Genomic DNA, 22,850 nt, shown 5'->3' with positions numbered 1-22,850 from the left:
TATTATCATATCACAATGACCCACCAGCTGCAGATTATTTTTTTGCATCCTCTTTTTGTCCTGACTTTTGTTATGTTTCTTCCTATAATCCCCTTCATCCAAATTTAATTCTTCCAACAACCAGATCAGTAAAAATAATGACATGTCAAAGGGTTTTTCACATTCAACACTCCAGCAACATTGACTTTACTCTCTTCTTCCTTCCATGGACATACTTTTAGCTTCAAAGGTCCTTTGTGGAGATGCATTTCCACTCGTTTCAATGTATCTACTCTGTCTATTTTCTTTGATCTCCAATGTGAAATGTTATTTTTCCAACCCAGGTGTACTTCATTCATCAATTTCAGCTAATTTTTTTCAAATGTATTTGATTCAGTTGCCTTTTCTTTGCAAGTAGTAAAATGATAGCCCCGGCTCAATTTTTGCTTCATTTGGTTTCATCAGCTGGTCTTTTTAGTGACACATGGGGAGGGGCGGCGATGATTGATGTTGATGTGGTGGTGGGAGTCTTTGATGCGAAAGTAGACAGAGATGGTGGCGGTGGAATTAGACGAGGAGGGTAGTGGCAAGACATTGGTTGGGCGGGTGAGCTTACAAGGTAGTAGATTTGTGTTTGCAGGATGCTGTGCGATTGTGATTAATAGGTCGAAACAGGAAACAAGTTGGTTGGGGCCTACTACGCCAATTCTTGGAGATATCAAGTTTACGGTACAAAGATTTTTTTTTTTTTTTTTTTAACAAAAACTATCTAGAGGTGGGGGAGTTTTTCGGAGTCCCCAATCCTTTTATATTAAAACGCACAATATAGTTACAGCTGGAGAGTTACCTCTCTAGAATTTCTAGTAAAACTATAAACAAGGAGTACTACTCCCTTACAAATAGATCAACAATAAATAAGAAATACTACTCCCTTACAACAAAAGATCCAAACAGATGTCGTAAAAAAATTATGGTACAAAGATTCTGGTAGTTTGTCTTGTGTGCATAAGGAGGCGAACTGCAGGTTTCAGAGGGGGCGGAGGTGCCTCATTGTATACTTGATGCTTTACAATTTGATAGTTTGGGTTTGTTCTTTTCTTAATATATATATATATATATATATATATATTCAACTATTTTATACTTTGTGCTTATGATGAGGCAATTTTGTCAATTTCACATTTTATCCTTTATAATTACTGCAAAAGTAAGTATAATATAAAATTCACACAAAAATCTTCCAACACTTTACACAAGGTAAATAAGATATTAAATTATCATCTCATTAAATATCTCAACATTAATCATGAAATTATCTATCCCATTTTGATCCCATCACATAGAGTAAAAGAGGCCTCATTAAATTAATTATATTAAGCCCAAGGTCCAATTCCTAGAATGTAGAATGTGACTTATTTGCAAATTACTGAAGATGAGAGGATGGTGGAATAATTTTCAATAAAGGTATTCTAGCATAATTAGAACTAGAAATCATAATGAAAGACCAACACTTGTAAAATCCTCCACTATATAATGGGGATGGAACGATTGGCTATAATGCATCAAGAAAGCTCAAGAATTCTCAATAAGAAAGTATTGAAAGTGAGCACAAAATAACTGCCCCATTTTTCCTCAAGAAAGTTGCTCCCCTCTCTTGAATAGCTATTTTTTTTTAAATTCATCAAATTAAGAATTCATCCTTATTCTAATTAATAAAATTAAGAGTGAAAGTTTATAGCAATTATTGCATAGTTGGATTGTATTAGGCATCCTTGTATGCTAGGAGTGCTAGTTGTTATGATTAATTGCGCACTAGCATAGGAATCATTTTTGTTCGGCGTCCAATGTGTGGATACTTTTAGAGGAGAAATGCTTTGGGTTTTGTGACCTATAGAATGAGTTATTCATAGAAAAATAACGCTAGGGTCCTCGTTCGAGGACCTCGGGCCAACAGTAGCGGCAGACATTATTTGAGATGCAGTAGGACAGGTGCGATTAGCATACCAGTTTGCTTTGGGCACAACCACTAGTGTGGTTTCAGAGCTTACTGCTGTCTAGCGTGGTTTGGATCTTGCCCTGATGCATGGTTTAGACCCCATAGTGGTTGAGGTCGACGCTACCGTAGTTCTCCAACTCTTACAGTCATGAGGCTAACGGAACGGCTGATCATCTTGTGAAGGACGCCGCTTCCCGATAATTGACTCAGGTTATATATCAGGAGGACATTCGGTAGTACTGCGAGACATTATCCTACTTGATAAACTAGGCACTCCCTACCTTCGTCAGTGAACTTGTGTGACGCTTTGGGGTTATCTTCTGGTCGGACATTGGGGGAGAGATTGGCGGGGGGCACCACGCAGCAGGTCCGACCACCATATAGAAGGATGGGCACGACTATAGGTAAAGTTCTTTTTGTTTTCTAGGCTCAGATAGATCTTGTGTTTTAGTATTACTAATTGATGTTGCAAATTGATTAGAAATTCTGACTGTAAAGGGAGTAAGTACTCCTTGTTTACTAATTTTTAATTGTACACATGATAATTTTTTCTGTAATAAACAGTTAGGGTCCGCCAAACCCCTCGCCTAGGCACAGGTCAACTTTTAGGAAAAAATATAAAAATAACGCTTTGAAGCATTTCACTATTAGCTACATCAACCAAAGTGTGAAAAAGGGTACATATTTGTGTTATTGCGCATGATTATTGTCGTTTATGTATAATTGTTATGTATAGGATATTATTATAAAAATCTAAATTTTCGATGTGTTATCTAGCCCCAATTGAACTAAACACACAACCTTCATCACCAATCGGCTTGCACCTGCCAACAAGGTTGCATACCAGTATTTGCATGTTTCCCCTCGCGCACACATCATCTGCCAAATCTTGCACATGCAAGGTGCTGCCTACATGCACAACATCATGTTGTCTACGCATAAATGTTGTTTCGTACGCGACATGCTGCTAGATTTCTGCAAGGGTAAAATCTTGCCTTGTTGTGCACGTATCACCCTACATATCCATACACCGTCTAACCAACACTCACAACGTTCTGCACAAAGCCCACAGGACATAAGTTGCAACCCTACTCACACATGTTCATAGTCATGTACCACATTGGAACAGGAACACAAAACTAACACACCAATGCGAATACCCCTGCATGACCAACCACGATAGTAATTAACAAACAATCTAGATTTAAACTTGCCAATTTCTTAGCCAACTAGATTATCACACCTCTCCAACACCCCCTATGCACACAGGTACACAAGCTTGTCTTTTAGCATCTAATGGATCTTCAAAAAGCTAACAAACAATCCCTATTAGAATAATAGCCACTCAATACTTATCAAGTTTCTCCTCAAATTACCACAAAATCACATCCCACTCCCAAGTAGCATGATTATCATTTTTTCACCCTTTTTAGTGAACCAAGTAATATGGCTTTCAGTTTTTCTACATTAGACCAACTAGGGAATTAGACTAACTAGGGAATTGTGTGTGAACCTTTAGGTTCACCTTTAGCTGGACTTGGGTTTATATCAATTACATAATTTAATTTGACAATTTATTTTCTATAGATTAATTAAATCATATTTAATTTTTTACTTTTGATTAACTCATTAATCTAAGAGCACCCGTTACTATTGGTAGTCATCTTGCACTGGTCCATAATACTAGAGAAGAGGTGAAAATAGCATTTGAACGTGTAAGCTTGTGTGTACCATACAAATATGGTCACACCATCAAGCTATCTCTTGACCAATGTCTAGGACATGGAATTCTCAATCAGTTCCTATTAGGATAGATGACCAGAAAGCCAATTAGATTGGCCTGGATATAATCTGTTTTGACAACACTCGATATTATGCAATATTATTTAGTGAATAAAATGAGTATTCGCTTATTGGTTTCTTTATTTGTTGTCCTCATTCTATATGTTTCCATCTGCTTGAGCATCACAACAAAAGCCCACAGACCACTTAACAACCATGCAGTTGGACCGACGCATTAGATGGCGGTCATGAAATCAACTATCGAGGGTTTGAGTCTGAAACGTTAGGCTTGGTCGGTATGACTTGGATCCCCAGTTTCGATAGTACAAGAGTATTCCTCGGACTTGAGGAATCACGGCAGTCACGTGCATACAATGGATGTATCTTGGATGTGCGCGATAGGTGATTGTGTCACAGACATAATCATCATAAGCCTTGTCCAGTGTAGTAAGAGTATGTAGCTAAGACGATGAGTTCCAAGAAGAGGATTCATCCCCTATTAGTATATGATGGAGGTATCTCCTATACGCTTGGACATGCTTTCATGCCTTATCAACCTATGGCCATAGTAGTTGATCGAATGGAAAAAGAGGTTCCTATGTTGATCAATTAAGCGTACCGTTGTCTCAAGTATTAAAGCATAGATGTCTAGTCTAGGATGGGAACCAATACCAAATTTCATGCCTTAGACTTTGGCTGAGAGGCGGTAGATGGAAGGACCGTACCCATATGTACCCAAGAACCTAAATGTTCACACGGACATTCACCTAGTCTTTAGTGCTATGGACAGTTGCTAGACGGCCAACCATGGTAACGAGCTTTTCTGATTATGGTTTGATCAAGAATTATTAATTAAATTAGATTTAATTAATAATAGTGTTGGACACTAACTCAAGTTTAGTTGAAAGGTGAACCTAAAGAGTCACACACAAATCACCGAGAAAGGACAAAGGATTAATTTGGAAGAAATTGGATTTTTTCTAAAATTATTAGTTTTGTTGTTTTAATTATGGAATAAATTGAATTTTTTCTAAAATTAAATTATAAATTAATTTGGTGGAATATGTGCATTGGATGCACATGGTTTTTGGATCATACTTTTAAGGGAAAAAGATTAATATGGTCCAATAAGTTTCCCTGCATTCAATTTTAGTCCATTATGTTTACGCATTTTTCAGTTAAGTACAATAACTTGCATAATCGCTTAAATTAGGTTCACAGACGGATTTTTTATAATTTTAGGACATTTTTACCCCTGAGCAGAATTAAAAGAGTTGTTTTAGTCCATTTACACTAAAATTCTAAATTTTCATGCATGCTCGCCAAAATAGTTTCAAAGCCTAGGTTTATTGAAGAAATATACGATTATATTGCATTTTGATATTATTTGTCCACTAATGGAGGAGACTCTCCGAGAGAAAATGGACTCGAACTTACTCTGAAAACAGGGAATATTTTCAGATTCTGGAAATACAAAGAAGAAAATTTCTCATGGAAATTCTTGACAAGTGTTACAATGATTCCACTAGGATTGATCCAAAACTTCTCACGCCAAAAGAAGAATAAGAATGGCTAAGAAATTTTGAGGTTCGACAAGCACTACCATGGAATGCAGTGAGGCATTTACACTCCACTGAAGTCCATGGTAGAATCCTAGCCAGGAGAAGCGGAACGGGTAAATTCTTTCATAATTTCAGTTCTAAAAATTATTACTGATTGGAAAGAACTCGAGCTGGATACATCAAAGATCTCCCAAGATCTGAAGGAGATGCAAAAGACAGTTCAAGACTATGGACATAGGTTAATCCATATACCTATGAAAATAGAATCTTTGAACCAAAAGGTGGATGAGGTCCTTAAGATCCTTCCCTATCTGCACAAGGGCCTTACAGATCTAAGGGCAGAAATTAAATGAAAAGAAACCAAAGGGAGAACCCTGAGACATCAAGATCTAGACAGGAGCGAATCAGGGACGCTCTTGGAACGGTACCTCTTCTACACCAGAAGGGGAAGGCCACGGAGATTCCAAAGCCGAAGTTCAGAGAAGACCTGATTATTGCATCTATTAGATCTATAAAATAATGGAAGTAACAAGAGTGGATCTATCAGATCTACAAGAATTGGCAGAATACTTTTTCCAACTCGGGATTGTGGATTTAGTCAATATCCAAACAAATGAACTCACTCCAACACTACCACCGCCGGAGGGAAGCACATGTTCTAATGATCCTCCACAGGATCAACAGATGAGAGAAAGCGCGGATTTCCACACTAATGTCACTCCAACGTTTGTGGGAACCAGGCTAAAGGAAAATCTAGGGAGAAATCCGAAAAGAGTGCTTGAAAATACACCTTGGACTATGCTTCAAGCCTTACATCCATATGGAGCTATACTAAACCTGGATATTGTCGATTTTCAAAATATCGAGAAATTGATAGACGAATGGGTTGCAGCCATCAAGATAGAAGCAACTACCCTAGAGCTCGAGAAAGAAAACTTCATAAAGCTTGTGGAGTTGAGCTTGGAGGGATCTGTGAAGATCGGATGGGATAATACCCCAAAAGATACCAAAGCCAGCATCCTTGTCGGAGATTCGAAAGGTGCGATAGCAGACCGGCTAGGAAGGCTTATCAAGATACATTTTCATCAGAGATGGATACTTCTGTTGAGAAACTGAATTGCAGACATGAGTAGGAAAAGAAAATAGAGCTTTTGTATTTCTTGGGAGTTATCAGAGTAGTTCGAACTTGTTCACAAGAAGAAAACGGAACAGTGTATATATACACTGTTGGATATAACTAAACTAACAACCACTAAGTTGCAAAATAACTAAAACAGAAACGTAATCACTAAAACACGACTACAACACAAAGAAAGGAACACTTCTATCAGAAACAACACGCAATGTTGCTCTATCCTCTTTCACCTGAACTGCTCACCTGAATTGCTGAATTTCATCACCCCCCTCGCAAGCTGAACTTGGACTAAGATTCACCAAGGACAGCTTGGACCTGAGATGCATGAACAAATTGCTAGGCAAAGGTTTCGTGAATAGGTCTGCCACCTGTTGTTTAGAGGCCACATAAGTTGGCATTATGATACCTTCCTTAAACTTGTTCCGAACTACGTGACAGTCTATCTCAAGGTGTTTTGTTCTTTCGTGAAACACCGGGTTCGCGGTTATGTGCAACGCCGCCTTGTTGTCGCAGCAAAATGGTATAGGGAGTTTCACTTGAATGTCCAAACTTTTCAAGAGGTAAACCAACCATGTCACCTCACATGTGGTGGTTGCCATGCTCTGGTACTCAGCTTCAGCTGACGATCTTGCCACTGTAGTTTGCCTTTTAGTTTTCCAGGATACAGCAGTATGCCCAATGAAAATGCAGAACCCGCTTAGTGACTTTCTTGTTAGATGGCATGCAGCCCAATCTGCATCACAAAAGACACGAAGTGAGAAATCAGTATTAGAGGGGAAATACAAACCTGTAGAGGCAGTCCCCTTCAAATATCTAACGACATGAGTTGCAGCATTCCAGTGGCTTTCACAGGGATGCTGAAGATACTGGCTTAATTGCTATACAGCATAGCACAAATCTGGTCTAGTGAAGGCTAGATATAATAACCTTCCTACGAGCCTTCTATACTTGGAAGGTTCAACAAGTTCAGCCCCTGTTTCTGTGGATAACTTCAGTCCCGCAGGTAGTGGAGTGGTGGCATGTTTACCTCTGCTTAGTCCTATATCTTTGATGATATCCTGTGCATATTTGTGTTGTGTGACCACCAATCCTTCAGCTGAACGAGCAAACTCCAGTCCTAGGAAGTATTTGACAGTTCCCAAGTGCTTCACAGTGAACAATTTATTAAGATAGTCCTTAACACTCAAGATTTGTTCCTCAGAGGCTGCAGTGATTAGTATGTCATCTACATACACTAGTAAAGCAGTTAAATTCATACCTGAGCCTCTTATGAATAGACAGTGATCATGATCACATTGTTCAAAGCAATAAAACTTCATTTTGTTAGTAAACTCCTCATTCCACTTTCTGGAGGCTTGCTTCAAGCCATACAAAGATTTTTCCAACTTGCAAACCTTTCCCAATGGTACTGTATAACCTTGTGGTGCTTCCATGTAGATGTCTTCATCAAGGGTGCCGTGCAGGAAGGCATTATTGACATCAAGGTAGTGTAAAGGCCACCCTCTTCCCATAGCCACTGCAAGGACAAGTCTCACAGTGACTGCTTTTGCAACAGGTGCAAAGTAGTCATTGTAGTCTTCTTCTTCTACTTGACTGTATCCCTTCGCCACTAATCTGGCTTTGTACCTTTCAATGGTTCCATCAGGGTTGAGCTTTAGCTTGTAGAGCCATTTGCATCCAAAGATCTGTCAACCTCCATGTTTTGTTTCTCTCCAGGGCATTGATTTCCTCTTTCATGGCTTGCTTCCATCTTGGATTGTCTTGAGCCTCCATGTAGCTCTTTGGTTCCTGCAAGATAGAGACATTTCCCACAAAACAGCTATGTGCAGGGATCATTTGAAGGTTAGTAGGGTCATCAGCATTGCAACATTCATAGTCCTTCATCCACACAGGTTTCCTAACAAGCCTAGTGGATCTTCTAGGTGCTAAATCATCACTCTCTTGTTCTTGACTAGCAGCAGTAGGTACAATGTCAGTTTCACTATCATTATTAATCTCATTATGCTCAGTGATGATAGGCAATGGACACACTATGTCTTTGTTTTCTACTTCCACAGTGTCTTTAAAAGGAAATGAGTCTTCATGGAACACAATATCCCTGCTAACATGTACGTTAGCAGTGGTTAAATCCATAACCTTATACCCTTTTATACCCTGAACATACCCCAGGAAGATACATTTTTAAGCTCTTGGTCAAATTTCCTTTTAAAAGGAAGTACATTGGTAATATAGCAGAGGCAACCAAAGACTCTAATATGATCATACATAGGTTTCCTGTTATATAGAAGCTCATAGGGGGATTTCCAATCTAAGTTTTGGGCTGGCAGTCTGTTAACAAGATATGTAGCCATAAGTAAAGATTCTGTCCAGAATTTGGAAGGGAGACCAGCATGAAACATAAGAGATCTGGCAATTTGCAGAAGGTGTTGGTGTTTTCTTTCAACAACACCATTCTGTTGGGGTGTGTGCACACATGTTCTTTTATGTATTATCCCTCTGTTATGCAGAAAATTTTGACATTCTTTGTTAACAAACTCAGTCCCATTATCGGTTCTCATCCGTTTTATTTTGACATCAAATTGTGTTAAAACCATATTATAAAACTGTTCCAGTTTTGATTGAGTTTGTGATTTGTGAACCATTAGATAAGTCCATGTGCTTCTACTGTAATCGTCTACAACTGTGAGCATATATTCATAGTTATTGATAGAGTAATTTCTGTAGGGGCCCCATACATCTACATGAATCAGCTCAAAAATAGACTTAGTTTTGATCTCACTAGTAGGAAACGACATTCTGTGCTGTTTTGCTAAAGGACATACATCACATTTAATATTGCCATCAACATTGATAATACATAGTTGCATATGTTTCAAAACATTCAGGCTAGTGTGACCTAACCTATTGTGCCACAGCCTTTCATCACAATTAGGTTTTCTCTTGTTTACATTGCATATATAAAAATCTACATTTTCAGTATCTAGAGGAGTGGTCATTCTATATTCAGTAAGTATGTGAGCTAGTAGGTCCTTCTCTAACACATAGAGCCCTCTCTGTTGTTTACCTACAGCCACCACTCTTCTAGTCCATAGGTCCTGCACAATGCAAGTTTGATTTGTGAAGCTCACACTATAATGTTCACCTCTACATAGTTTGCTAACAGATAGCAGGTTGTGTTTGAATGTGGGTACATATAAGACATGCTTCAGTGTAATATTTTCAGAGATATGTACTTCTCCTGAGATCTTAACAAGTTGGGTAAATCCATTAGGTAATTTTACAGAAATTTCATTGTGAAGAATGTGAATATTTGTAAAGACCTTTATGGAAGCACACATGTGGGCAGAAGCCCCACTGTCAATAATCCACACATCGTCAGTAATGGGAGTCATACCTGCATAGCTTTGAAGTTCTGAAAAATTTGAACTTATCTGGCTGCCGCTTTGATCTTGTATGACCTTGAGGACTTCCTTTTTGATTATTTCTGAGAGACTCTTGTCATTGGAAGTGTTGAATGCAGCCTGTAGATCATTCATTTCTTGTTCAGTCCTAGCATTCACAGCCCTTGGATTCAACGATCTGCCAGCAGCTTTCCTTTGGTCCAGAATTACTTTATACTAGTCCGGGAAGCCTATTAGGTCAAAACACCCTTCTTTTAGGTGCCCTTTCTTCTTGCAGTAATCACACTGCATTTGTCTTTTATCCACCGGTGGCCATTTCTTGAAATTTCCTTTTATATCACCTTGCTTTCTTGGTTCAAAAGTCCTCACAGCCATAACTCCTTCCTTTTCTAATTTAGAGATGCCAAAGTTGACTTGCCTTTGTTTTTCAACCCTGTGCACCATAGAATAGGCCTTTGCAGCTGTTGGCAGAGGGTCCATGAGCAAGATTTGATTTCTGACATGGTCATAGGCATCGCTAAGACCCATGAGGAACTGCATTAATTGATAAGAGGCCGCCCTATCGGACAACTTCTTGCTTGCCCCGCAGGAACACTCAGGCAGAGGGTCTAACGATCCTAATTCATCCCACAGTCTTTTAAGCCTTGTAAAATATACAGCTACTGTCATGTCCTTTTGTGAGATTGAGGCAATTTCCCTTTGAATCTGGTAGAGTAGGGGGCCGTTGCTGTCACCAAACCTTGCTTCAAGTTCTGTCCATAGGTCCTTTTTGCAAACAGAAAAGCCTCTGTAATTTCCTTTGAAATGGAACTCAAGATCCACGAAACCACCATGTAATCATTCCTTTTCCAAGCCTCTATGGCTTCTTTGCCTTCTGTGGGTTTCTCGTATGATCCATCAATGAAGCCCAATTTTTGTTTTGCTCCCAGGGCTATCTTGATGGATCTTGCCCATGATACGTAATTATTTCCGTTCAGAGGTGCCGACATAAAGTTCATTCCAGGTTGATCATTTTCTTGTGATTTCAAGTTGGTGAAATCAGAGGAGTTTTTCTCTTCCATGGTAGGATTCTGCAGGTTTCTTGGTTCAAAAACTGATAACAATGGCGCAGCAGTTGGTGGTTTCAAGGGGTTTTAGAGTTTCACCCGCTCCGATGCCATGTTGAGAAACTGAATTGCAGACATGAGTAGGAAAAGAAAATAGAGCTTTTGTATTTCTTGGGAGTTAACAGAGTAGTTCGAACTTGTTCACAAGAAGAAAACGGAACAGTGTATATATACACTGTTGGATATAACTAATCTAACAACCACTAAGTTGCAAAATAACTAAAACTGAAACGTAATCACTAAAACACGACTACAACACAAAGAAAGGAACATTTCTATTAGAAACAACACGCAATGTTGCTCTGTCCTCTTTCACCTAAACTGCTCACCTGAATTGCTGAATTTCATCAACTTCAAAGGAACTAGAGCAGAAAAGGCTAGAGAATATGCACAAGCTCTCTTTAGCCTTGAATTAAGAAGTATTTGCGCAGTAGATGAATATATCTATTGGTTCCACAAGTATTTCTTCCAGAGTGGAGTAGTAATAGAAGTAGCAGCTCAAATGTTTTTCGCAAAGATATGCAGTCCATGGAGGGAAATGTTGATCCAGTCATACAAAGTACCTAAAGGATAGCTAGATTCAGTGGCGCGAAGAATGTCTTTCCTTAAAGACAAACTGAAGGATTGGTGTTATCAAGCATCCATCTAGAAGAACATGAAAAGACTGAGAGGTAAAATCAAACGAACTCCTCTCTGTTGTGATAGCAATGATTTTCCGACTACTATAGGAGAATCAAGCGAGCCGAGGAAAAGGAGGAAGCAAAATAGTGACTCCTACCCCACGAGTTCCAGAAGAATCTTTTACCGATGGAGATCATGGTGGTCCAAGTCCAAAGCTAGAACATATAAATCTGGACAGAGAACAAGACCAACAAGGGTTTCATCCCAAGGATCTAGACGAACAGATGCAAGATCTACTGAAAAAACCCTTACAAGAAGAACTTTCAGACGAGCCCATACCCGAGCCAATGAAAGCTTCAAATACTGCAATTGCTGGACTTGCGGAGCAAAGGACATATATCTCCCGATTGCTCGCAGAAACGTGGTGAATTGAGAAAATTTGAAGCCATGGATGATATTTTAGATGCAGTTTACTACGGCGATTTGGTACCCATCTACCAATTCGAAGATCTTCCTTTAGACAAAAGCGTCTTTGAGGAGAAAATAGAGACTGATTCGGATGGATCTTCAATAGAGTCATAATAATTACAACAAGGGAGATAGGCTTCAAACTTTCGAAAGCCTATCAGGGTTCTTTTTCAGAATGACGGTGTAAACAAAACCATGGAAAGAATCATGCGACAAGATTCCAACCTTAGCCCATACGATGAATTTAGGATTGGAGGAATTGGGAAAGTCCTGAACCAGATAGGACTGAACTAAAGGAAGCATCACATAATCTACAAAGTAAGTTCAGGTGAGTTTGCTATTCCTATGGAACTTACTGGTAATGTGATGGAAATGCAACTAATTTCTAAAGAAGAAATTTTTGAAGAATTAAGTAAGCTTAAAGAAGAAGTGGCTATTGCTATGAAATGGATCCACATAGGAACTATTAAAGTTGTAATAAAAGCGACTTTTAAGGAAGGAATTAATTCAGAAATACATTTATCGATAATGGATAGAAGAATCAATAACTTGAGAGATGGTTGTCTTGGAACAATGATAAGAAATTTGTATGCAGGAAAATTGATGTTTGACATTCATCCTAGGATTGCATACAACCTAGCAGATCAAAAATTAGTAGAGTCTTAACCCTTCATCAAGATTTCAAAAGAAAAGATCTAATGAAAGAAGGTAATAGACCATATTTTATAACTTATAGAATAGCTTATACCCTTTCCAATACGCATCATTCAGATTTGTTTCTTAGGAAAGAGTATAATGAGATTCTTAGAATTTTCAAGGAATTCGCCAAGGTAATGACACCATATCCTATTAGAATACCTAGAATAGGTGGTGTTGATATTGTTATATAAAATCACCCAGTTTTAGATCGAACACTTAGCTCTAGGACTGAGTTTAGTAGTCGGATGTCCTTTTCGGGATATAGCATTATAGGCTATAGAGGAAAGGAGAAAGAGTTATTAAAAGTTTAACTCCTCAAGAAATTAGGGTAGATAACGTAAAACTTAGATTCCCTGAAGAATAGAAAGAAATACAAGTTATATTTGACATCACTAAGAAACAAAATTATTTTCCTTGTGATGACTTATACCATTTGCAGCAACCTGTTGTTGGAAAATATGAGGGCATGCTAGAAATAGCAGGCCATGAAATTTTAGTTGCAGGTGTTGCAGGATGAGACAACAGGAGTATGACTTTGGGGTTAAGTTTCCTCGAAGATCATAAATCATAGGGAAGAAAAGATAACGGAATGGAATTCAGTCTTGATGGTGTTACCATAAGGATTAAATGACTAGTCCCTTTTCTATATATATATTTGTTGGTATGTTGTATGATCAATATAAGATAGAGTTATTTGCAGCTTATATTGATTCAGGATCAGGAATTTGCACGGCAAAACTTGGAGTTTTCCCTAAGGAAGTAAGGGAAACCTTACTCGTTATTGCAAGAAGGGATTTTTTGCAAAAAATCCTGATACTCAATAAGGAAATACGAGAAGCCAATATTATGATTGGAGGATCATTTGGATCACCCAGGTTTAGGGTAAAAACACCTCGTATTTACTTTCATGATATAAGTGTCGATATCTTGCTAGGTAACAATTTCATTCAAACATTTGCAAGATATATGCAGGATAATCAAAGGAATCTGTTAATCTTTACTACTAACTGTGGTAGTGAGATACAGGTGTTGCGATGAGAAAGGGCATTTAATAAGATAAACGCCAATAAATTTTCGCAGCAAACGTGGTGATTTTGATGCCAGATTAACACATCCAAAAATGCAGGATAAGAGAAAATTTGGTAAGGTCCTTTTGTCTTCCAGGCAGTAGGGACTCATAGACAGCGATAGCTTCTATAAGGTATCCGAGGAGGAAATTCTGAATCTTAAAGGAGGAAATTCTGAATCTTAAAGAAGCACTACTAGAAATGAAATCGCTAGACATCAGGAAAGAGAGCAGGCTATCTCTTGAGAATGTCAAGAGGCTCACTAGAGGAACTTCAGTGAAAATCCTCTGGCTTGGTTGGATAGGAATAAGATCGAAGCTACTCTGAAGGAAAAATATGAAAGCAAATACGAGTATGTTCGATACAAACCTATCCAGATGAACATGAATGATAAGAAGGATATGCAGATGATAATCAAAGAGCATGTCAGTCTTGGACTCATTGAACCTGGAGTTTCTACCTACAGTAGCCATGGATTTCTGGTAAGAAACCATGGTGAGATTAAGAGAGGTAAAATTCAAGTTGGTTATAACTGTCAAGGTATAAACAAAATATTAGAATTTGATGGTTATTACATTCCTAGTAGAGAACACTTAATTGATTGCATCAAATGAGTAAAAGTGTTTTCTAAATTCGAATGCAAATCTGGTTTTTATCAGATTAAGATGGAGAGTGAATCAAAGAAATTTACTACATTCTCCACACCATAGGGACAATATATGTGGAATGTGCTTCTAATGGGTTTAGCTAATGCACCCCAGATATTTCAAAGAAAAATGGATAATCTTTTTAAGGATTATTTTGAATTCATATATGTCTATATCGACGACATACTAATTGCATCTAAAAATATGAAAGAACATATTAAACATCTAGAGATATTTTCTGATGCATGCCACAGAGAAGGTTTAGTACTTTCTGAAAAGAAAGCTACTATTGCTATCGATAAAATTGGATTTTTAGGAATTCTTATTGACAAAACAGGGATTGAAAGGACCATATTGTGGAGAAAATCTGCAATTTTTCAGACGTACTCAAAGACAAGAAGCATTTGCAGAGCTTCTTGGGAGTTGATAATTTTGCAGGTATCTTCATTAAGGATCTTGCATGATACAAAAAGGATTTCTGACCACTCTTGAAAGAAACGGAAAGTTCAAAGTGGAAATGGGAAGAAATCCACACAAAAAGGGTTCGTGAGCTAAAACAGGTTTGCAGTAACCTGCCAAAGCTTGCTATACCACAAGATGAGAATGAATTGGTAGTCTATACAAACGCCACTGACTACAGATGGGCAGCAATGTTCATGAAGAAGACAACTACAAGGGAAGAACCTTGTAGATACACAGGAGGGTTGTTCTCAGAACAACAAGCCAAAGTTTGGCACATTAATGAGAAAAAATTCTTTGCGGTTTGGAAGGCTTTTAAGACATGGCCTTTATTTTTACTTGCTAAAGAATTTACTTTAAAAGTTGATAATACTAATGTTAAGGCTTTCTTAAAAAATAAATTAGAATGTGAAAATAGAGAAAGGTCGTATTATCATATGGCAAGCTAAATGCCAATATTATTGGTACAATATTATCGTTATAAAATCTCATGAAAATATTCTTACAGATTTCCTGACGAGAGATGGAGGCATCTGAGGCAAACTCCATCATGTTAAGACTCAGGTACCTCCGAGAAAACCTCGGGAGCTTGACAAAAAGTTCGGACAGCTAGCGGTTAATGTCCAAGATGCCGGAAAAATCTAAAGAGCTGATCTAGACACTGTCCAGGTCGCAATAAGGAGTTCCTTCGGGGATGACTCACGAGTTGTGGGAGCATGACCCAACACATGCCTTTAGAGTATAGGGCTCTAGACCTGTAGCGTCGGATTCAAGTATCGATTGCACAAGGCCATCATTAGACTCTGGTGAAATGGCAGTAATTGAATCACAGGAAGTGCAAACTCCTATAGGTTCAAGTCAACCCAGCACCTCTAGGGTTAAAGAGGGAGAGATTAGTCTTAGGCCAATGACAGGCACCTCTAAGGCTAGTGCTAACGAATTGATATCTTCTTCTACTTAGCAGGATTATCAGCGCATGTGGAAAAAATTAATTTCCCGCAAAGGAGTGAACCCAAGCAAGACCATTATCGAACGTCTGAAAAATATAACAGAGTCTGGATGTTAGAGGGTCTAAACCAGAAGATGCCCGAGAATGGTATGATTTTAGAGCTCTTGCTTCAGTTCATACTATGTCACCGAGTTTTTTGGAAATCTCAAAACTTCCGGAGTGGATTAGTGGGGCGGTCTTTGATTCATGGCAAAACAACTCCCACTTAAAGAGAGACGACGTTCTGAAGATAAAATTCGTTTCAGTAGCTCCAGAAACTGTAGGAAATGAGTCTCATCCAGCATTCCATTTTATGAAGCTGCAGAGGCCAGATATGGTAGCTTTCAACAAGATCAAAGCTGCCTCTAGAGAAGCTCCCTTGGTATCGGCCATTAGTAAAGATAGTATCTCTACCAGGAGAGCTTGGGGATTATGGGCCTGTCTCACAGAGATGGATAAAGTCAAGTATCCATTCAAGATTTTCTCAAACAAAGTCAATGGATCGTTCCTGTTAAACTCCATAACAGGAAAAAGCATTGAGTTCGCAGAAAGCTTATTTGAAAAGAAGAGGATGTTAATTTGGGAAAATAAGCTGCCAGTGACCAAAGCAACGAGGATGAAGATGTGCAATATGTTGCATGTTGGGCAATGGCATAATCATTTATGCCCTTGCTGTGAGAAACAAGAGAAGCCCCTGTACGGGACAAAAATTCGAGTCACGAATAAACCCGAACCAGACCAGGACAAGGGAAAGAGAAAAAAAATTACAAAAAGAAGTAAAAATTAAAAAATATATAAAAAAAACAAGGATAAGACTATCTGCAGAAAACGACAAAGGCCAACAGTCAGAAAAGCAGGAAAGACAATTGGAAATCATGTGACCAGAAAATTATTATGACCAATAGCTGGAAATCACGAGGCGATAATGAATACAATGACGTCATCACAAAACAAGTTTGGAGTCCAAATTTGAAGTCTGCGACGCCTATAAATAAAGATGCAATGAAACAGAATGGGGACATCAGAAAAACTTCTCCTACTCTTCGAAGCATTAGAGTTCTGAGTGTTTTTCAATCTTCTGTAATATTTTACTTTTTCAGTTTATGGGGGTTTCCCCTACAAGTCAAATCCTCTACACCATGAGAGGCTAAACAGTTGTCTCCTCCAATGGAGGAATAATGTCTATGTAATATTCTCTATATTTTTTCAATAAAAGTTAGGTTTCTGTTCAACCAGTTTGTCCAAAATTCTATTAAGTCCCTGTATTGGAGTCCCTTTTACACACTTAGATAGGAAACGAAATAGGACTGTGTTTTTTTATTACTGAAGGAGCCAAGTTCCTGCAAACCATCTGCTGCAGTAGTGTGGTTGGAAGAAGTCCGTAAAATCGAGGATTTGGAATACCCAAAAACAGAGCGGTCAGAGCAATGTATGAATTTATGAGGTCTTAATTTATTTCGGAAGCATGTTGGGCCGTTTTAAGAGCATGACAATGGATTATCTAGCTATTTCCTTTAAAAGGGTAAAATGGTCATAAAATTGCCTGGTGGACCAGATTTACGTGAATTTGAAAGATAGTGTACTAAAATTGATATTGCAAAAAGTTAGTGTACCAAAATTGAACGGAGACAAAGTTAATGTACTAAAGTTTTCTTTTTCCCTACTTTTAAATGAGAACTTCGAACTTGTGTTTTCCTTTTGTGATTTATTTTACGATATTGGATATCATGGTCTATGATTTTACATGGAATATATGTTGTATGATGATGGATGATCACAGAGCCCTTGACCACTTGTATGCTTATGTTTGATGGGTGGGCTCGTATGCCCTTTTAATTTTTTCTTCTCTCTCCTTCTCTCTTTTTTTACCTTGGAATATAAGGCTTTCTATCCTCCCCATTATGTACTCCTCTCGACCTTTGATCGGGGTTTCTTTTTAGTTGTAATGAGAGTAGTATAGGATTTTATGGTGAGGATTTTATTTTTGTAATAAAGCAAACCCACGGAGAAGGAGGCACACGGAGGAGCTAGAAGGCCAATTTATATATTAATGGGTAAATTACTTTTATAATAGCATAATGCCACCTTAGGCAGATCCTAGACTCACTGTGGGCTTAGTGGGTCACATAGGTTGGGCTCGTGATTGTCCCATAGAGGTATGTTAGGCTATTTTGAATGTAATGCGTTTAATGATTTTTCATATTTAATGTTTTAGCATGTAATGTAATTATGTGATGAGGTCTCGATCAAACACTCAAACCTAACTCTCACTTAGTTGGACCAAGTTCAATATTAGGCCCATAATGGACTTGGATCAAAAAAAATTTTGATCTGTCCAAGCCTTCCATCCGCAATAATGTGGTGAGGAAGCTACCACTACCCAAAATTGGTCTCACGAGTCGTGGCACACTTGGAATAGAGAAAAGTTGCACCATTGTTGTGAACAAAGAAACGCTTTCATGGTTTCCACGTCTCATAAGTTGTGGGGGCGACGAGTGAAGTGTGATTTGGTTGATAGGTCGAGCCTAACACTGAGTAACATGATTCGCTTGGAGTCCTAGGGATCATGTGAAGAGGTGAGGCAAAATATCTTGGAAATCTCATACAATGAGAATGGTATTGGTTATTTCCCACAAGACTCTTTCCATGTGAATTGTAAAACCAGGCTGATAAATTGTTCTTGTGGATCCCAAACCCACTAGGAAATGGTTTCTCAAAACCTCACTTGAGAGTGGTGGGCTTTCTTATAAATAGTGGGAGAGTTAAAGTCTAAAGACTATGTCTTAAACTTATTTATAATGTTGCAATCATTTGCTGATTTATGCTTTTAGTTCCAATTTATGTAGAAAAATGTTTAAGAACCTTTTAACCATGATGATAGAGACTAACAAATTTCAATGGCACGAACTACAATGACTCGCTACAGAAACTTAGGATTGTCCTAGATTTCAAGAACCAGGACTATGTCTTGGACAAGCCACTCTTTACGGCCTTGCTAGAAGGGTCCTCGCCTGAAGAACATGTCACATTCGAAAAGTGGCATAAGGACAATAGCAAGGTCTGCAGTATGATAATAGCTTCAATGACCAATGATATCCAAAATCAATATGATAGGCTGAAAGATGTTACATCGATAATACTTCGCATGAAAGAGGTTTATGCGATTTCTGATAGGCATATTAGAAATACCGCCACAAAAGCATTTTTTGGGACCAAGCTGGCTGAAGGATCCTCTGTACAAAGTCATGGGGTCAAGATTTCATCCCTAGTGGAGAAGCTCAAAGACCTCAAAGTTGGGTTTCACAATGACACGTACATCGACATGATTTTTCAATCACTGCCTCCATCCTATGACCCATTTATTATTAACTACAACATGAATGGGCTCGAGAAATCTATTCATGAGTTAATTAATATTTACGAGACAACGACCCACAAGTCTGTACCAGCAATATTGGTAGGAGAGGCTTCGACCTCCTAGGCAAAAGGCAAGAGGACCGGATGCTGAAAGAGGAAGAAGGGAAATAGAAAAACTATCACAGCTACTACTAACACTCCAAGCGCTTTTGCTGCTCCGGTGGGAAAGGGCAAAGGGAAAGAGAAAGATGGCAGTTCACAGCGGTCGAAGGCAAATGATGTATGCATCATTTCCATGGAAAGGGGTATTGGAAGAGAAAGTGCCCACAACTCCTCTCCAACCAATATATGTTTGTGATTGAAGTGAACATAATAACTAATTTTGCTTATTGGGTATTGGATATTGGCTGTGGAGCTCGCATCTGCAATAATTTGCAGGTACTGGAAAGAAGTAGAAGTCAGCGTAAGGACGAGATGGTCTTAAGGCTCGATGATGGCAAGGTCGATGCTGCAAAAGCCGTTGGATCTCTCAACTTAGCTATTAGTGATCATATTTAGATAGAATTAAAGAACTATTATTATGTACCAAGCATGATCAAGAATTTATTTCCATTCCTGTTTTAGATAATGATGGTTATGTATTTATGATCAATAAAAATAATTTTTATTTGATAATGGATAACAACCTTCATCTGCTTGGTCCATTAACTAATGGTCTTTATGTTCTGCAATAGTCTAATCAGATTATGACTACTCAACACAAATAAAAATTGGATAATCATGACAACACATAGATTTGAATGCAAGGTTAGGCCATAGAGATAGGATGAGGAAATTGGTAGATTCCAAAAGTCTAGAGGTAGACAACTTAGATAATCTACCAACTTGCGAATCCTATCTGAAAGGAAAAATGACCAAGAAACCTTTTATTGGACAAAATATGCTTGCTACTGGTCTGTTGGATTTGATCCATGCGGACATCTGTGGACGAATGATACGTTAGCTAGAGGAGGATACTCATACTTCATAGCCTTCACCAATGATTACTCACGGTACAATTATGTTTAGCTTATAAGGTATAAGTTAGAGCCTTTGTAAGGTTTAAGGAATTCATACTTGTAGTTGAGAATAAATCAAGGCGCTTCAGTCAGACCGATGTGGAGAGTATTTAAGTGGTGAATTCATAAATTATTTAAAAGAGAATGGAGTTCTCTCTCAATGGACTCCTCCTGGAATGTTGCAGCTTAACTACATAACTCAAAGGAGGAATCGGACCCTATTAGACATGGTCTGGTCCGTGATCAGTTTTACCGAACAGCCCCTATCCTTCTGGGAATACGACCTTGAGACGGCGGCTCAACATGGCACCATCTAAAATAATGCCCCAAACGTCATACGAGATATGGCATAGCAAGCCTGCGTCCTACAAGTACTTAGAGGGTGTGGGGTAGCCCTGCATGTGTCAAGAGGCTAGTGAGAGACAAACTAGAATCTAAGTCTAGTCTGTGCAGGTTTGTCGGATATCCGAAAGAAACTGCAAGGTATTATTTCTACGACTTGTCTAATGAAAAAGTTTTCGTCTCGGGAAACACAGTATTCTTAAAAAGAGATTTTCCTACAAATAGCTAACGTGATGAGGTACAACTTGAAGAGTTAAGTGAGACACATCAATAAGATAATATGACACCATCTGAACCTGTGGTTCCTGTTGATAGTGCTCCAGTTCTTTGTTGGGTCAACCAGAGTATCCCATCCACTTGATAGATACGGATTCTTAGGGACGACTGGCCAATTAGATAATGATCTAAGGACATACAGAGAAGCGATGCCTAACATTGAGTCAGATAAATAGCTTGAGGCCATGAGATCCGAAATGGACTCGATGGATTTTAACCAAGTTTGGACCCTCGTAGACCCACCTAAAGACATTAAACCAGTTGGTTGTGAATGGGTCTACAAACGTAAGCTTGGAGCTGAGGGGGAGGTTACCGCCTCCAAGGCAAGGATCGTGGCAAAATGGTATACTCAATAACCTAGGGTCGACTTTGAGGAGACCTACTCACCTATAGCCATGGCCAAGTCCATTTGGAACTGCTTGGCATAACAGCACGGTATGAATATGAAATATGATAGATGAATGTGAAAATAGCCTTCCTCAACAGCATCGTTGAGGAAGAGATCTACATGGATCAGTTTGAGGGTTTCACCTCTATTGGAGAAGAGCAGAAGGTTTTTCGTCTCCAAAGGTCCATCTATGGCCTCAAACAAACTTCCTGAAGCTGGAACATGCGTTTTGATGAAGTTATACAGGGTTATGATTTCATGAAGAACGAATTTGATCCTTGTATATACAAGAAGATCAGTGGGAGCTCAGTTGCGTACCTTGTGCTTTATGTTGACGATATCTTGCTCATTGAAAATGATGTCAAGATGTTGGAGACATACAAGCATGGTTGTCCTCTCAATTTTCCATGAAGGATATAGGCGAAGCTTCCTGCATCCTTGGCATGAAGATCTACCGGGATAGATCCAAGAGCATGTTGTGGACTGACTCAATCCTCGTACATTGATAAAGTCTTAAAGAGATTCAAGATTGAAAACTCAAAACGAGGATTCCGTCTGATGAGGCATAGAATTAAGTTGTCCAATAAGCAGTTTCTCAAGACTAATGAGGAACTTAAGCAGATGTCGGACATCCACTATGCTTCAGTATTCAGTATGTTGTTCAGCGCACTAGGCTTGATGTCAGGTACGCTTTGAGTCCGACGAGCAGATATTAGGCGTGTGCTGGGGAGACACACTGGAGTGCAGTCAAGACCATACTCTAGTACCTGAAAAAGACTACAGATGTTTTCTTAATCTATGGTGGTGGAGAGTTTAAACTGGAAGACTACAGCGATGCTAGCTTCCAATCGGATGATGATGATGCCAAGTCTCAATTGAATTTTGTATTCAAGCTGAATGGTGGTGTGATTACTTAGAAGAATTCCAAGAAGGCTGCCACAGCGGATTCCATCACAAAAGCTGAATGTATAGCAGCTTCAGAAGCTGCTAAGGAAGCGGTTTGGATGTAAAACTACATCCAAGAGTCGGGTGTGGTGCCTAGCATTGCTGAACCAGTAGCTATCTTCTGTGATAACAACGGGGCGATAGCATAAGAAAAGGAATCGAGATCTCATCACCGTTCCAAACACATTCTTAGATGCTACCATCTGCTTAGAAAGATGGTGAGCAGAAGTGACACTCGAATGGATCAAGTCAGCTCAATTGAAAACACGGCATGCCCACTTACTAAACCGGTATCGCAAACCGCTCATACTCAACATCTTGATAAGATGGTTTTGAGGTCAAGTGGGGGATTGTTAGGATAGATGACCAGAAATCCAATTAGTTTGTCCTGGATATAGTTTGTTTTGATAATACTCGGTATTATGCAATTATATTTAGTGAATAAAATGAATATTAGCTTATTGGCTTCTTTATTTTTTGTGTTCATTCTATATGTTTACATCTGCTTGAACATCACAACAAAGCCCACAGACCACTTAACAACCATGTAGTTGGACCGCACATTAGATGGCAG

The 22,850-nt window shown here is 38.7% G+C and overlaps 1 protein-coding gene across 1 annotated transcript; it reads right to left on the bottom strand.

The window, feature by feature from the left end:
- Nucleotides 1-10,071: 10,071 nt before the first annotated feature.
- LOC110012710 (uncharacterized) lies at nt 10,072-10,916 on the bottom strand. The gene is made up of 2 exons (XM_088886229.1): nt 10,686-10,916; nt 10,072-10,620 (listed from the first exon to the last, which is right to left on the bottom strand). Exons 1-2 carry the CDS (start codon nt 10,914-10,916, stop codon nt 10,072-10,074), a joined length of 780 nt encoding a protein of 259 aa, XP_088742355.1.
- Nucleotides 10,917-22,850: the final 11,934 nt, after the last annotated feature.

This window comes from Sesamum indicum, linkage group LG10 (genome assembly GCF_026168435.1).
Source record: "Sesamum indicum cultivar Baizhima isolate 11 linkage group LG10, ASM2616843v1, whole genome shotgun sequence".
NCBI classification, from domain to species: domain Eukaryota; kingdom Viridiplantae; phylum Streptophyta; class Magnoliopsida; order Lamiales; family Pedaliaceae; genus Sesamum; species Sesamum indicum.
The sequence above is the reverse complement of the archived record's forward strand: the minus strand, read 5'-3'. Positions and strand labels throughout refer to the sequence as shown.

Excerpts from the sequence above, each read along its gene's own strand:
- LOC110012710 (XM_088886229.1), bottom strand. The coding sequence starts at position 10,916 with ATGGAAGAGAAAAACTCCTCTGATTTCACCAACTTGAAATCACAAGAA. Across the intron at positions 10,621-10,685 it reads GGAAAAGGAATGATTACATG|GACCTATGGACAGAACTTGA; the intron begins GTGGTTTCGTGG and ends GTTTGCAAAAAG.